Source organism: Epargyreus clarus, unplaced genomic scaffold (genome assembly GCF_041222505.1).
Source record: "Epargyreus clarus isolate Ecla_fem2 unplaced genomic scaffold, WU_Ecla_fem_2.2 ptg000031l, whole genome shotgun sequence".
NCBI lineage: Eukaryota > Metazoa > Arthropoda > Insecta > Lepidoptera > Hesperiidae > Epargyreus > Epargyreus clarus.
The window spans coordinates 3,846,468-3,863,284 of NW_027332236.1; the positions used below are offsets into that span (position 1 = coordinate 3,846,468).

General features: G+C 34.8%; 2 protein-coding genes across 2 annotated transcripts in view; one reads left to right on the top strand and one right to left on the bottom strand.

Annotated features, from left to right (window-relative positions):
* Ptp69D (Protein tyrosine phosphatase 69D) overlaps positions 1 to 12,467 on the bottom strand; it is a 32,430-nt gene extending 19,963 nt beyond the window's left edge. Inside the window, exons 1-4 of the mRNA XM_073089982.1 lie at positions 12,205 to 12,467; positions 1,759 to 1,900; positions 1,170 to 1,441; positions 20 to 762 (exon numbers count right to left, since the gene is read on the bottom strand). Coding sequence (XP_072946083.1) covers positions 20 to 762; positions 1,170 to 1,441; positions 1,759 to 1,900; positions 12,205 to 12,289 — 1,242 coding nt within the window. The 5' untranslated portion in view covers positions 12,290 to 12,467. The remainder of the gene's footprint in view (positions 1 to 19; positions 763 to 1,169; positions 1,442 to 1,758; positions 1,901 to 12,204) is intronic.
* Positions 12,468 to 12,937: 470 nt separating this feature from the next.
* Positions 12,938 to 16,817, top strand: part of LOC140754648 (uncharacterized) — a 38,148-nt gene continuing 34,268 nt past the window's right edge. The window contains exon 1 of the mRNA XM_073089653.1: positions 12,938 to 13,204. Within this exon, the coding sequence (XP_072945754.1) occupies positions 13,075 to 13,204 (130 nt within the window). The 5' untranslated portion in view covers positions 12,938 to 13,074. The remainder of the gene's footprint in view (positions 13,205 to 16,817) is intronic.

A 16,817-nucleotide genomic window follows, 5' to 3' on the forward strand; every position in this document is an offset into this window, starting at 1 on the left:
TAATACAAAATATCCTTACTCTGAACATATAAGTGCTATGAGGCTCTAGGTTATCAAACATGTAAGGTAGATTTCTGTTGTCTCTCTCATGAAAAGCTCTTCTTGGCGCGACCTCATCCATCTTCCTTGCTTCAAGAAGGTAATAGTGTATCAATTCCGCGATATCTTCTGGCGGAGGCGCCCATCCGATTGTTACTGACGTCGCCGAAAACCCATTGATAGAAATATTCGGTACGAAAACCGGGTCCTTGTCGAGCGTTCTCACTGTCGATTCGTATATATGCGGCTTACTTTGCCCATGCATCGTCGTCACTTCCAACTTGAGTTGATACTTCGTTGAATTCTCTAGTCCTTCCATAACGAAAGAGATGTTCTTGACGCCGATCTTCTCTCGTGTGTACAAGCTGAAGTCTGTTGATGGTAGGCGGCGATACATCAAGTTGTAGAAACGTATCGGGGAGTTGTATGAGCGAACAGTCCAGTTCAGGAACAGTTGGGACGCGCTGATCGGTATTACTGTGTCTATGACGACCTGTGGTGGTGCGAACACGATAATGTCGACTTCGCCGGTAACATTGGCTAGAGCAACTGTGTCCCAAACCTCACAAATGTAGGTGCCGTTGTCTTCCGGACTTCTAATGTGCAAGTCATAAGTGCTTTTTATTTGTTTCAAATTAACCTTCTTCGGGGGTTTTGTTATCAATTCAGTAATTTCACTGTCTTTACCCCTCTTCAACCATTTCACATCCTCCGGTTTGTATACTGAAAAAGAAAAAAATACATATTGTATTTCCAATATTTTGTTAATATGTATGGTTGTGTGCCTTCTAACTGGTCTGGTGGACTTTCGATTCCATCGGCAGCTATGTATGTTTAGATGTCCATAAGCTTCATCAGATCATCTAAGCTGCATGTCGATTTCATATTTCTATGGCATAAAAAAGATTGAGCTTTTAGAAAATATTGTTACTTAGATAACTATGTTCAAAATCATTTTTTTCTCTTAAAACAAACAATTAATAAATGACGATTTAAATAGAACTTGCCAGTATACAATACGATAAAATGCATAACAAATAATTACCAGCATGCAAAAAAAACATTTTATTTTATTTAATAAGAGTTTCTATATAATATGTATTCTAATTGTTATTATATGTGTATATTACTTTCGAAAACACACTGCATCGTAACATTCCCCTGGTCCGATACATTCAGTTTGATCGGCCCGGCTGTCCTCTCGATAAGTTTCCCGGGGAAGCTTAAATCCAAAACGATCGTCCTCTCAGACTTCTTCTCGCCCAGTTTGGACAAGCAGGTGTAGTTGCCGTCATCATTCGATGTTGCATTCGCTATCGTTAAGTTGGTCATTTTAAATTTTCTCGGGTTGCCGTCCAAATCTCTTGTTTGGAGAAATCGTTCTTCATCTTTTTGTTTTATTCTGTAAACAATAAGATTATGTTTGATTGAAACAATACTGTGATACGACATAAAGCTAAAGCCATAATATTGGATTAGGACTTTAAATCTTATTATATAAGACACGAAAACTTAACAAAATTTTAAAAATGTGCAGAGCATACCAATGCTTTGTACATACTTAAGATTAGGTTAGTTTATAGGTTAGGATAATAAAAACTAAGGTCATAAATAGATTAGTAACTACATTATTCAAAGTAGAATTACAAGTCCGGAATCCGTAGCTTCGAACATCACTTTAGGACCACTGAGCCACCTGCTCTTTTAAAGTAAACTCACCGGTCTCCAACTTTAACAGCTTGTCCATTGTACAGCCACTCCACTTCCACTTCAACTGGTGCTATGCTGCAACTGAGATTTGACTCCTGGCCCACGTCGCCTTTCAACAAGACCAATTTGAAAATTTCCGGCGCATCTTGAGCTGAAACAAAGAAAATGAATCGATATAATTCGGACTCTGAAAGTTACGATTGACCGATTCACGAATTAAGCGAATTCAAATTTGCAAGAAGAGACCCGTGTAGGCAGTCATTTCATGAAGTTGAAATAGCAACGGAACGTCCATTTAAGGTTGCCTTTCCACCCGAGATGTGGGAGATAACTGAGCGGATGGGGTCAAATCCACCAATGAGACTGCTTGATCAAGCATTTCTATTAGAGGTTTTGACACCCATTCATACATATTTGTAATTAAACCCAAACAGGATTTGAGTACTACGTGAAATCACCGCAAACACTCATGTTTGTATGCGTTGTGTAAGTGTCTCTCTCTTATTACTCTTCAAACCTAAACAAACTTGACACTGCTGTTATAAGACAGTATAACCGATGATATAGAACGAAATATACAGCAAATTTGTAAAACGGTACAAAATTAGTGCAAAAAATCCTATCAACTTTGTGATATTGCAACAGTTCTTGGTAGTTTATTTGTACTTAGATTGTAACTACTACCAGGACTTCATAAACAGTTCAGTGAATTTAAAAAGACCCCGATGTACGTAGCTTCGTTCAAATTAAATTCTATCCTACAAAAGTGTTGCGCGCTGGAAATTAGTTCGTTCCAGTAAAGTAAGTGTTTTATGTTCGTTTCGCTTTATCTCCGTAGGGTAGTTATGCCGTTTCGCTCTTAACTTTTTTCTATCTCATCTCTGTACTTGAATATCGTGGAAAAATTCTGCGATACTTTTTCCGTAAATTAAAGAGATATTTTTAGATTAACATCGCTATATCTTTACTGTACTACGACTATCCGTGTGATCCACATACCAGTCCGACATGCAATGCGCTCCGGGTTCGATCTCCGGGCGGACACACATGTACATGACGAAATTAGCATACCATACCAAGATAGAATACCATACCAAAACCGTGCTATGAACGCGTCAGAATAGGAAAACGTAAATATTGAAAATTATGACACTATTGGACCAACTGTTCCATCCCCACCTGATACCCTGGAAATGATATAATAATTATTTTTGCCTGACACGGTCACGGTATGATCCCATGTAGTGGCAGTGCGGCACTTTAAAGATTTACGCAACGTACACAATTATTGTTAAATTTGGCAATACTACGACGGCAGTTCCTTTAGTTAGTTTTGGCTTATAATATTGTGAGTTACTGTTTGACTCAAAGGGTGTAAGGCAATCATACTTAAATTAGGTGTTCAAACTTAATTCTCAGGGGGAACATTGTATTGCAGGGGTGTAACTTAGATTGTTCGCCTAGCTACTTAGAGTTAGTTACGTATTATAATTATATTCATTATATAGGTGATTATTTGTGGACTGGCCCCACACATGATCAGGTTGACTTATTATCTTTTTATAATATAAGAGTAGCAGACGAGCATGCAGTCCACCTGATGGTAAGTGGCTACTGCCGCCCATAGACATCTGTAAGCAACCCCAGATAGGATTAGATATTCCTACCTGAGGTCGGCCACAGATGCGCCGCTACCCCTGAAGACTAAGCTGGAACGCCTCGGAAAAGTCTGTCTCCCTTACCACACCCTTCAAACCGGAACACAGCAGGGCCTAACACTGCTGTTATTACACTATGTTTTTAGCTACCCCAGTGGCGGACCAACGGGAAGCTCGGAGCGGAAATGTTAAATGGAGGTCCCATTTCAAAAAGATCTTATTCGCGGTAAGTACATATGTCAGTGGTTTTATTCCGGCGTCCTTTTTTCACTGGACACATACACATGTCATAGATTTTTCATTCAAGACTCTTTTTTTAACTAATAACACATTACATACACAATTTTTTCTTCGGTTACAGTTAGCAACTATATTTGGGGGCCTCCAGAACCGGAGGCTCGGCGGACTGCAAAGTCCGTAGAGACTGAGAGCTACACTAACAGGAATTATAAGTTGCCCGTAGGTACCTGCTTAGATGTTACTTGCATGTAATAGTTTTAATATCTTTTATATTTAACTCGTATGTATAAAATTTGATCCAATTAGAATATTTTAAAACCATTTTCCGCGATGATGACTGTGTGGCGTAGCGGTTACTGTCTCGTAGCGGCTCCTCATAGACTGATACGTAAAGAATTCCGGGTTCACCACGGCTTACATCTAAATGACAATTTGGATTCCCTGGGTCTGGATGTTCGCATACTGTTCTATACATGTCTGTAGCCACCGTAAAAAGCGTTATTTCCGTACTTCAGGCATAACATGAAAACACCAATCAAACTCGCTCCACTCGAACTGGTCTATTCAAAAAGAAATAAAAACTAACGAACCCACAGAGCATTGAATCATACAGAGACCCAGATAGAGCGACCGGGCCAGCGTTGATTGTTTTGTGCACATGGTCGCACGAGATATATTGCTTTCGGTTTGAAGGGGAAGTAGGATATAGGTCGGGTACTTATTTCAAATTAAACTCTACTCTGACTAAAATTATTTTTTATATTTCATAGTTTTTAATTTTGTTTTTTTTTTTTAAGTGTGCGTGAAATAATGTCTACGTGCAATGAGCCATAGATACCTTGTAACTTATAAAACTAAGTTGGATGATTCTCTCCCTGATCACATCTGTCAGATTGGAATATAGCAATGCCGAACATTGCTGTACGAGTGGTGGTGATGTCACCGGAATAGAACCACCTCGGGTTCTGTCACCGAGTTGGTCCAAAGTCGTATACATCGTAACCGACACCCATGGTTTACAGGTCTTTTTAGTAGTATTTTTTACGTTTTCGGAGGCCGGATTGATTTACGGAATGACCGATACGGTTCAGCCTTTAACCCGTACCTACTTCTATAAAATATGTAACCACTCAAAAACGTACAAAATCTACATTCCCATAGTTATCGATCGGAAACATTACAATGTAGGCCGTGCTGGGAAAACCCGAATGCCCTGACGCGATCCGCGCTCAATGCCTTTGTTAGCTCCAATGTAGCCCGGAATTGATTCCGTGTTGACACTCAGTTGGATAACCTTTTAATTAAAATTTTCTATTATCCTTAAATTGAAGGAGAATAATAAAAAAAGTCTATTGCTCTTAAATTGGATGGTTTTTTGCTTAGCTATGTAAAGTCAGCTGTCATAAGGATTAATGGTAATTAAACTTGACTTGACCACATTGACGATCGAGGGGTCCGAGGTTCAAATCCCAAGCACGCACCTCTGATTTTTGAAAGTTATGTGCGAATTAGAAATTAATTATCACTTGCTAAACGGTGAAGGAAAACATCGTGAGGAAACATGCATACCAGAGAGATTAAAAAAAGTCTTAAAGGTATGTGAAGTCTATGTAAAGGTATGGCCAATACGCACTTGGCCAGCGCGGTGGACTATGGCCTAATCCTTCTCATTCTGAGAGGAGACCCGTGCCCAGCAGTGGGACAGTAATGGGTTGATGATGATGAAACTTGACCATATTTTTACCCGACTGCGGAGAGTAATATTTTTCGAGCATACTCTCGTATGTTTGTCTCATTTTTAGGTACGCCCTGCAACCCAAGCGGATTTACTTATTTCAATATATGCAATATATGAGATGTTGTTGGATTCTAAAAAAATTTGAGTGACATATTTTTAAACAGTATATTTCAGGGTATTTCGTTTTAAAAATTCTCATTTCTGTACCTAGTAAAGTTTCGGCACTCGGCTCACCTACTTATTTGAAATTTGTGGGAAACGAGCTTGCATTCGTGGTGGTGATTCTGCCTCCGTGGACAACCATCCACGATCAATGTTTCAGTGAAGCAAGGTTAAGGAAAGTTCCACTTTAGGATAAGGATTTTTAATGTTTGGACAACCTTGACCCGATGGTTGTATTATTACAAGGTACATGTAAAATGTTCAAGTAAACATCACAACATAATTTAAATAAACAAATATTTACTTGTTTACGTACTTCGATGTCGTTCACGTGGGCGGGCGGATGTACCTACTTGGAAATTAATTAGGCAAATCAATGTTTACTTTGAATAGAAATTTCTTACTTCATTTGAACAAAATAAGTTAGAGATTAGGTATGATTATTTATTAAGTACGATTTGCCCCAGCTCTTTATGGGGGTACATATTTAAGTAATACCTTAAAGGTGAGTTTGGAAGAACCATGGCTAGACCTATTTCTGTCTAATAACAGCAGTGTTAAGGTATTGTGTTCCGGTTTGAAGGGTTTGTTAAATGAGACATACTTATTCAAGGAGTTCAAACTTAATCTTCCAGAGTAGGAATGCTGTGGACGACTTCAGGTAGGACTTTTATCTTATTTGAAATTGATTACATAATAGTCTGACCGTAAGTGGTCAGGTGGGAAGGAAAGCTCGTTTGCTATTTGTATATTACTTAAAAACCACCGTACTATAGGAGGACGATTTTTTCGAACGTATAGAACGTATTCGATTTCGGCGCGGCATATACAACTTTCTTATTAGATATCTTTATAAGATATAAGTTATATCTGAAGTCGATCACACTTGCGCTCCCACTCCTGAGCACTAAGACAATTTCGCCTCAAAAGTCCTATTCATTTATGTATTTCAACTTATTTATGCAGTCGGGTTTCTCGTTTTTAAATCATGTGATTTGTATAGTAGGTATAACATCGGCCATATAGGTAAGATGAATCACGATGTTGACGACTAAGTTGGAACGCTACATTATGTATGTACAAATATTATAGCATCCATTCAGTTACAATACTTTAATATCCACGTTCGACATATAGTATTTGTCAATGATTGCATAGAAAACAATAATTTTCAAACTGTTGCGGACAAGAATCGGGTCATATCGACATTACTAAAGGGGGATAAAAGTTTTAAAACTAAGTAATTGTTCTGGTACTAATAAAAAAATTTTAACAAAAAAATACAACCGACTTCTATGTCACTACAAAGTAAAAAATAATTGAAATAAATGTTGGTTTAGTACATATTTGTGAAGTCGGCGCTCAATATATTTCGTTGGATAACGATGTAAACAGCGTGTCTAATATGAGCGCCGACTTCAAAAATATGTACTAAACCAACATTTATTTCAATTATTTTTTACTTTGTAGTGACATAGAAGTCGGTTGTATTTTTTTGTTAAAATTTTATTTTCACCCTTTTTAGTGATGACATACTAACATTTATATTAATACAATATACAATTGCAAAAACGTGATCATGAATGAAGGTAAGGTCTGAATTTACATTGATTGGAACCGCCCGCTCGCAAGGGCGCTACCGCGCCCTGCTCGATTCGTTTTATATTACCTTATATGTTCCAACCTAACCTAACTAAATAGTCAATGATGAACTGACTTTACAATTCCATTCGAACCTACACCAAATATCTTTAAACACAACTCAATTATTCCCATCGGTTGAGGAGTTACATATTTTGACTCTGAGCCACATTATCAGACCCTTAAATAGTCAATGATGAACTGGCTTTGCAATTTCATTAGAATCTACACCAAATATCTTCAAACACAACTCAATTATTCCCATCGGTTGAGGAGTTACATATTTTGTCTCCGAGCCACATTATAAGACCCTTAAATAGTCAATGATGAACTGGCTTTGCAATTTCATTAGAACCTACACCAAATATCTTCAAACACAACTCAATTATTCCCATCGCTTGAGGAGTTACATATTTTGTCTCCGAGCCACATTATCAGACCCTTAAATAGTCAATGATGAACTGGCTTTGTAATTTCATTAGAACCTACACCAAATATCGTCAAACAAAACTCAATTATACCCATCGGTTGAGGAGTTACATATTTTGTCTCCAGAACCCACTCTGATCCTCATCATATTTAAATGGGACCAACTTGTAGCAATTGTCCACACAAGAAATTAAAGGCATTAAAATAGGTTCATAAACGGCGAAGTTAGGGCTGTTATATTTACATGGGTGGAGGAGTTCCCCTCATTTTCTCCAGAACCCATCGATGGATTCTAACCATATTTAAATGGGACCAATTTCCAGGTCGTCCCTACACAATAAAAAAAGAATTATTAAAATCGGTCCACTAACGGCGGAGTAATTCGTGTACATACATAAAAAAAAAAAAAGATACCGGCCGAATTGATAACCACCTCCTTTTTGAAGTCGGTTAAAAATAAAATTAATATTGATACTGACAATTTGTAAGTGCTATAGACCTATAAAAAATAAATAGGTACATTTCATTTCGTTTACACGTGTAGATCACACCATTGTAAAGCCCACGTCAGCGTCACACCATAACACATGGGAACATAGCGCATCCCAGTAATTGCATCCCGCCTATTGCGTCACAAACGGCAGGATGCAATTACATCTACGATTAAAAAGAAAGCTAAGATCCCATTAATGTTTTATTAGCATCTTAACGCCGCGCCGTCCCGTCTGCGTAGACGTCCATAGAACTTTTTATTTTTTTTATCATTGAAGTTAGTATTTTTCAAAAACTGATAAATGGAGCACCCCACACACACAATTATACTATTTACTGTACTTAATTGATTTCTAGATTGTAAATTATTTTCTACTCTTTAGTTGATTTTATCATAAAACCGTGATTTTTAGGTCTTTTAAACTATATTTATTTTTCATTTTTTAGTTCGATTTATTGTTAAGAATTTGCCAAAAAAAATTTTTTTTCATCATGGATTAGAACCCACGACCGATGAATGGCGGAGTTAACGTCAGCAGACCTGCGCCTTAGCCCGCTAAGCTATCGAACACAATTAAAGTGGGGATACATACTAACAGTAATAAAGCACTTGCTCTAAATCCAAAGGAGAGTTACACACAAACCCACAAACTCACAAACATACATACATACAGGTGAAGCTAATAAAAGCCTGTTAAAAAGGCTCCAAAAGCTATCCTATATCCAGACCTGTACATGAAAAATGCATGTGAAATGCTTGAGAAAGCTTCGAGGATGCAGTTAAAACAAGTGTAAAGGAAGTGGGGCCGTAAATGTCAAAATGGATATATACGAGGTATGTGGATGTTAATTAATGAATGTTTCCTCTCTTCCTATTATACCATTGATGTGTGTGTACATAGTTTGAGTACCTATGTCATTGTCAGTCATGTGTCTCATGACATTGAAATTTTTTTTTTTTTTTTATAATATAAGAGTAGCAGACGAGCATGCAGTCCACCTGATGGTAAGTGGCTACTGCCGCCCATGGACATCTGTAATCAACCCCAGATAGGATTAGATATTCCTACCTGAGGTCGGCCACAGATGCGCCGCTACCCCTGAGGACTAAGCTGGAACGCCTCGGAAAAGTCTGTCTCCCTTACCACACCCTTCAAACCGGAACACAGCAGCGCTTAACACTGCTGTTATTAGGTAGAAATAAAACTATTGAATTAGTTGAATGGATTTGAATTTAAAAATAAATAGTGATAGTAATTGCATTTTGATGACTCGCATGGTGTAGTCACAATGCAGGGAAATTTAAATTAGTTTTTGATTTTGTGTTTCCCTATGACACATACATTATTAGTTTGGAACTATGAGTACCTAAATAAATATAATTAAATATGAATATTTCAGACTGAAGTTGGCAATTATGACATCAAAAGCAGAGTTTATGGATAAAGTCAACAAACAAATTACTAATCACGTAAAAAAGATACAGAAAAACTGTGATTGATTTTGATTGCCATTATAACAACAAATAAATAGCAAAAAATCCATTAGTTTTTTGATAAAGGTCTTTTATACAAATGCAATTGTATAAAAGACCTACACTTATTGTACACTCGAATATAATAAAAGTACAACAAATGGAAAAGCGTTCCTATTGCTGTAATAGATATCTTCCGGATAACTTCTGAGCTGACACACAGAAATATGAAGTAAATGGGACATCATTTAATTATAGTATCTGTCATTCAACACTTTTGTTATAATTCAGATAGGAAGAAAGTAACAAATCCGATAGATTAATACAGAAAATGAAATATATTTGTTTTTTTCAAGAAATATTTAAGATTAAAACTTGACACTAAAACAAAGGCAAGAGCCCATTATAAGAACACTAATATGAGCTGTTTACAAATATGTCAACACTTCATAACAAATCTCTATGTAGATAATGTTCGGATAGAGATGAGAATAAGAGTTTTAAAAATTACATGTTTAGTATATATTACTATGAGTATTTTACTTTGTATTTGAGTACATAGAAACTTATATCTTAATGTAAATAGGCAGTTCCTATTGAAGAATAGCTTTTGATTATTTTAAACAAAAAATATTCAAAAATTTATGTTTATAGTCAAATTATGAATACTGAGTGAATGAATACTTATTTTATATTCATTAATAATATTACAACACCACTATTAACAATATCTTATTACATTTTAGTCATAAACTTCATACTCAAGAAATATTATTAAATTGTCCGATAATAATAATAATATGGAATTACCGAGTGCATTGATAAGAATATTGTTATGAATCCTTCTTATTTCTAAACATAGTAATGATAAGTTTATGTTATTTATTTACATATTACAATAAGATTATTTTACTATTACCTCATTTCCTCATTGTAGTAGACATTAATTAGTATATTTACTAATAGAAATAGTGCATCTAGTGTGTATGGAAGAGATCATTATACTTGTATTGCATGTATGTAACTTCATGCATCTTTTAAATACTAGAAGTAGCATCAGACCATATGGCAACCTCTAATAGGATTGGTGTCCTACCTGAGGTGAGCCATTGATACAGTGTTACTACTGACGACTAATTTGGAATGGATGAAGCATTCCAATTTAAATAAGTGCCTTTCCCTTCTCTAGCGGCTTAAGGGCGGGGTGGAAAGGTTGGTGCGCTCCGGGCCTCTGATCCTGAGGGGCCTTCAAGCACAGATGCTAAAAAGGTTGTCTGAATTAAACAATCTAAGAAATGTGTATCACTCAGTGAAAAAAACAGATCACCACATCAAAGGCAAATAATTCTATGACACATTTGTCTTTTTGTAAAATCAAACAAACTTTTTACACTTTTGGGGGCCTCCATTCAACTTTCCGCCCCGAGTCTCCAGCGATCTTAGTCCGCCACTGTTTCCCTTACTACATCTTTCAAAGCAAAATACAGCAGCCATTAACACTGTTATTATGAGACAAATGAAACTCAGATAGAATATTGCAAAATTAATGAATACTACACTACAAGAAAGTGTATCATTTATTCTTTATTATATAATGGAACTAATTAAGATATAATTTTCTATTTTTCTTACATATAAATAGTGTATGTACCAGGTATGTTTTGGTTTGATCTATGTTATATTTCATTATTGTATGTGTAAATATCTACACTAATATTATAAAGAGGAAAACTTTGTTTGTTTGTTTGGTTGTAATGAATAGGCTCAAAAACTACTGGACCGATTTTAAAAATTCTTTCACCATTCAAAAGCTACATTATCCACGAGTAACATAGGCTATATTTTATGTGAAATATATTTGATAAATAGATTTTGAGGGAGTACAAAGTTTGGCGGGTCGGATAGTTATAAATAAATATATAAATTCCATTAATTTGTCCAGTACCACATACTATTGCTACTTTAGTAGAACACTGACTATAACTTTGTAAAATACCAAAATATGGAGCTGGAAAAAATTGCATATATATTATAGAAATAACAATTTGTGAGTATATATTTATTATGAGATTTTTACCATGATAACATTGCTAATCAAATGAAATAATTATGGTAGTTTTAGTCATTATAATGGCCAAGGAAATAAATGTTTATAACACTGCTTTGATTCCAACAATGTAACACAATTTCAATAACACATATTCTGTTTTATAATCTAACAGGCTATTTAACACAGTTCAAGTTCAGCAATAAAAGTAATGAGGTTATTCTAAAACTTCTAAATGACATTATTGAACAAGTAACAATAATCCTCTATTGCATGTTATGAGTTAAAACTGTAATTTATGTTGATTACTTGAAACAAACATTACGTGAGGTTATTCAAAAATACAATATAAAGGCATTCAACACTGCGTTCAGAAGCTAACTATTCATAATATAGGATATAGGTTTGTTTACAGGCAGGACGTAGCGAAACCCATTCGCTTTCAAAGAAAAAATATACCTATGTTTGATATACGGTGAGCAATGTTACTACGATCTAAGTGGAATCTAAAAGGATAAACTGGAAATTAACTAACAGTTTAAACGTTTTGTAACTTGTATTGTTAGTAACTTACCAAAAACAGGACAGCGTAATGCGATAAACCCTAAATAAAGGGCAAGTATCGCGCGATACTTCCTGACAGTGTGCACCATTGTCATGGCGGAAAAGCTGCCTTCTACATACAGTTCACGCTAAACTGCAACATTAAACTCATCTCACGCTCACTAAACCATCTTCTGTTTATTTACACAGCGATATCACTGATTAATTCTATATTTATTACAATAAAAAATTACAAAGCGGCTGACACCCAAAGCCGAACAAACAATCTCACTATTAGTGTTGCTATCCTCGTTTGTAATTCGCCGACATGTTTTTAGGCAATATTGCTAACATAAAAAAATAATTGTTTATACATAAATATAGTGTTTTATTCATTTAGATAAATCTCAAAACCATGAATATTTATATGATTTAACTTGAAACAAAGAACACTATTGATAATATGAAATAAACAAATAAAAAGTTTGTAGTAGAATATATTTTCATTCGGGTCATACTTCGATCACTAATAAGAAGGGTCATACTAACTTTTATAATTTATAAATTAATCACATCATTTATAAAAATAACGACATATAATTATTCTATTTACCTACTGCTATTGATATTTTTGTTTGCATTCATACATTTATATTATATATATATATGTTTACTTAAAATGCAAATTATGGCAATGTTACCATAGTGGGAGTTTCTATCACAGATGGCAACATTGATTGTTTATTGACAAGATGAATGACAGACGGCGGGGTCCAGCTAGATGGCACCTTGATTGAAATAATTTAGAGGAAATAAATGACTTGTTAGTAGAATTATTTCCGCCTGCATAAGGTATCGAAGTGAAAATGTGGTTTAGAAACATTGTTTAGACTATTTTTGCATGCGGAATCGTGTGTGTTGTGATATAAAAATGTATATTCAGTACACCTTAGGAGCCATTTTTATTGTATTTATTTTGTGCGTTCATTGTGATAATGCTGGTAATTACAACGAAGTCAAGAAAATTTATGGTGAGTTGTCTTACTTTTGTTGTTTAGAAGCTTTTAGAGCGATTAGAATTGTATTTTTTTCGTAATGATAGGAATCACGCCTATTGAGATACGATCTGTCAGTTTTGGTGGTCCGTGATTATGTGTGGTTTTGAGATAAATTGCGCGCTTTTTGAGTAACAATGAGCATATTTGCGTCTAATTTCGCGGTCTCCACGCGTATTTATTACGAGTTTTATACACTTATGTTCTAATTAGAAAAGATAATATGAAGATAAATAAGTCTCATCAATTGCATCGAATGTCTTCGCTATGGTACCTATTGTTATTTATCAAGCGACTTATTACAATTGAATAGTCTGACACTCTTATCAATACTCATTTGGTAAAACAAAATATTATTTGGATGTGCCTTAAAGGCGGGGTGCATGAACAAACAATGTGTGCTCCCATTTTACTGTTATAGCTAAGAATATACAGATTTAAAGTACATGTATACTAATAATAAACTATTACTATTATATATGTAAGTAATATTACTGTTATAATTCCCGCTATGTGGTATGCGGTAATCATATGCATTTAAAATTTCCTTGTTTAAGATAATACAATCTCAAGGGCTATAATAAGTAAGAATGTTGTGAAGTTTTCTTTTACACTATACATTAAAATATACTTTATGTATTGTATACTTACTTTTATTAAATATAATCACATCCAAAGTAATAAGACCAATATCAGTATGTTAGTAGTATATTGGATGACTGGTTTCAATGTAATTTTCATAAATCTGGATATTCCAGTCATGTGCATAAGGAAACTGATTATTTGTTATTTAACATCAAATGAAAATTATTTTGAGGAACTAATGATCCTGAAATTGACTACATGCTTGTTGTTAGTAACAAATTTCTGTTATTATTAACAAAGTTGTTAATAACACAAATTATTTTTGATTTGATAAGTTTGTTGGTTAAACTGCATGCAGTTATGTGCAGTTGTAGCTGACTGCATGTGGTGGAAGCCACACATAGTTTAGGAGCTCCGACCAAAAGTGGTCATGGATAGGAAGCAATTTATCTAGTTTAGTTATAGTTTCTTCATTTATGGACACTAAACTGGTGTCATAGTTATTGACATGAATTATAACAGTGAATATGAATAAGATTCAACACAGAAGCAATTGTTGTGGATTTGACCCGAAATTACAATAATATGAAAAATTATATTTCATCTATTTTTGATGGATTAAAAAGCAGTGATAGCTCAGTGATTGAAACTGGGTCCTTAAACAGCCGGTCTGTGGTTCAAAACCCAGCAGTTCGTTGATTTCTTAATATTATTTGCATAAACATAATTATTATAACATGCTATTATGATGGTGGGTTGATGACACTTTTGATGAAATAACAAATTAACAAAGAATCTTGTACCAAAATCAATTGTTACTACATATTTTTTGTTCAATATAACATATAGCAATATAGCATATGAAAAGCTGCTCAATGTAGAATATGAAAACAAACATGCATCCACATAACAAAACTGCGGCTGTATGTGTGCGATACAAATAATGACAGTCATTATGCTGTTCTCATCCCAATCACACACAGTTAAACATATCAACTGCTTCCATCTTATATATCTGAGAGTTTTTAAAGGTTCTTAATTTTGTGTACACCTAGTCAGAATGGTGGACTCATTGAGCTGACTGACAGATGTGGAACTCCAGGGACCTCTGATGTTTCTCTCTGTTTCTATAAGAAATTATAGTAATGACTATTTTTTTAACCTTAAAGGAATATATGCATGAGGGGTCGTAATAAAGATCACAAATTGTGTGTAATCAACCAATCTCTACTTGTACTAATGAAGGATTATGGTCTAAAATTTAAATTCTTCATCATATTATTGTACATGTTAAAGTTTGTAGAGCTTTAGGTTTACTTACAAACCATAAATTTATGAGAGCATGATTGCCGCTCCTTTAAAAATGTGGCAGAACATGTATCATTTGACCGGCATAGTGCTACTATCAGACCTATTTCTACCATGATGCTGTTCTTCTATCTTTGGCCAGCTAAATTACGATGGCATGACCATCTTAGTTGTCAGGAGTCCTCAATGCATCTCTGGTAGGCATTAGGTAGAACCCCTCCTTCATGTGGAGTTAGTTATAGATGTTCAAGAGTTACATGGCCACTTACCATTACGTCGACTACATGTTATTTTGTTACTTACATCCTGTTAAGACAATTATGAGGACAACAGGAAAATCATACCATTTCATAGAATGTTATAAGAAGGGAAGTAGCAAACGGGCATACAGCCCACCTATTGGTAAATGGTTACTGCCAACCATAGACATCTAAAATTAACCCCTTTTAAAATTCTAACTACGGTATATCGCTAATGCCTCTAGGACTAAGTAGTAAACCTGAACACAACAGCACTTAAGAGTGCTGATTATGTGTAAATAGGTATTGTTATTCATTTAAAACTACCATATTACTGTCAAGATTTAACTAGGTCCCATGCATTGCCACTGTTTCACTTATGTCAAGATTTAACTAGGTCTCATGCCACTGTTTCAGTTAATGAAAACAATATATAATATCAATCTAACCATTCAACATTCATTAACTTGCACTAACATTTTATGTCAATATAAGAAAAATCAAATAATATAAGAAAAATCTGAACTCATCATTTTAAATGGTTTTGCTTGACAATATGATTATTACCCCAAAAGTAACTTTAACCTTAACTACAATGTGCATTACAAAATTCATACATAAAGTAGGTACTTTAATTTCATGTAGTTCTAGGTAAAAGTATATGAAATTCATGTATATGTATATTATTTGATGTTAATTTTCATGAATTTATAATAAAGACACAATATTAATAACATTGACATCACAATACAGAACCAATTGCATGATTATAATTATATTAAAACTAGTGGTGCCCGCGGCGGAAATATTATGACATACATAAAACGGAAAATTTGTACCTGCATTAGAATGACAGGTGTGCCATCTGTCGAAAATTGGTCTTACCAACTCCCAAACCCTCGTGTTCTCTTGGACAACAACTTTGCTAAAGATCATCACTTGATCAAATGCATAGTTTCTGATTCTATAACTACTTACGAATTAAAAATTAATTAAAAAAACCTTTTCCCACGGACTAAATTGTGAATCTAAACCATTCTCAAGTCCTCTTGAACACACACAACAAATTTCATCAAAATCATTCCAGTTGTTTAGGAGGAGTTCAGTGACATACACGCACATAAGAAATATATATATATGAAGATATAGCATCTGTACACTGTCATCACACACATCACACAAGATGCAGTGATAGGTTAGTGGTTAAGAAACTCGGCCTCTCAATCGAGGGGTCCGAGGTTGAAATCCCAAGCATGCACCACTGATTTTTCAAAGTTATGTGCATATTACAAATTAATTATCACTTGCTAAATGGTGAAGGAAAAGATCGTGAGAAAACCTGCATACCTGAGAGATTTATAAAAAAAAATCTCAAAGGTGTGTGAAGTCTACCAATACGCACCCGTACCCAGCAGTGGGACAATAATGGGTTGTTGATGATGATGATGATGACGCTG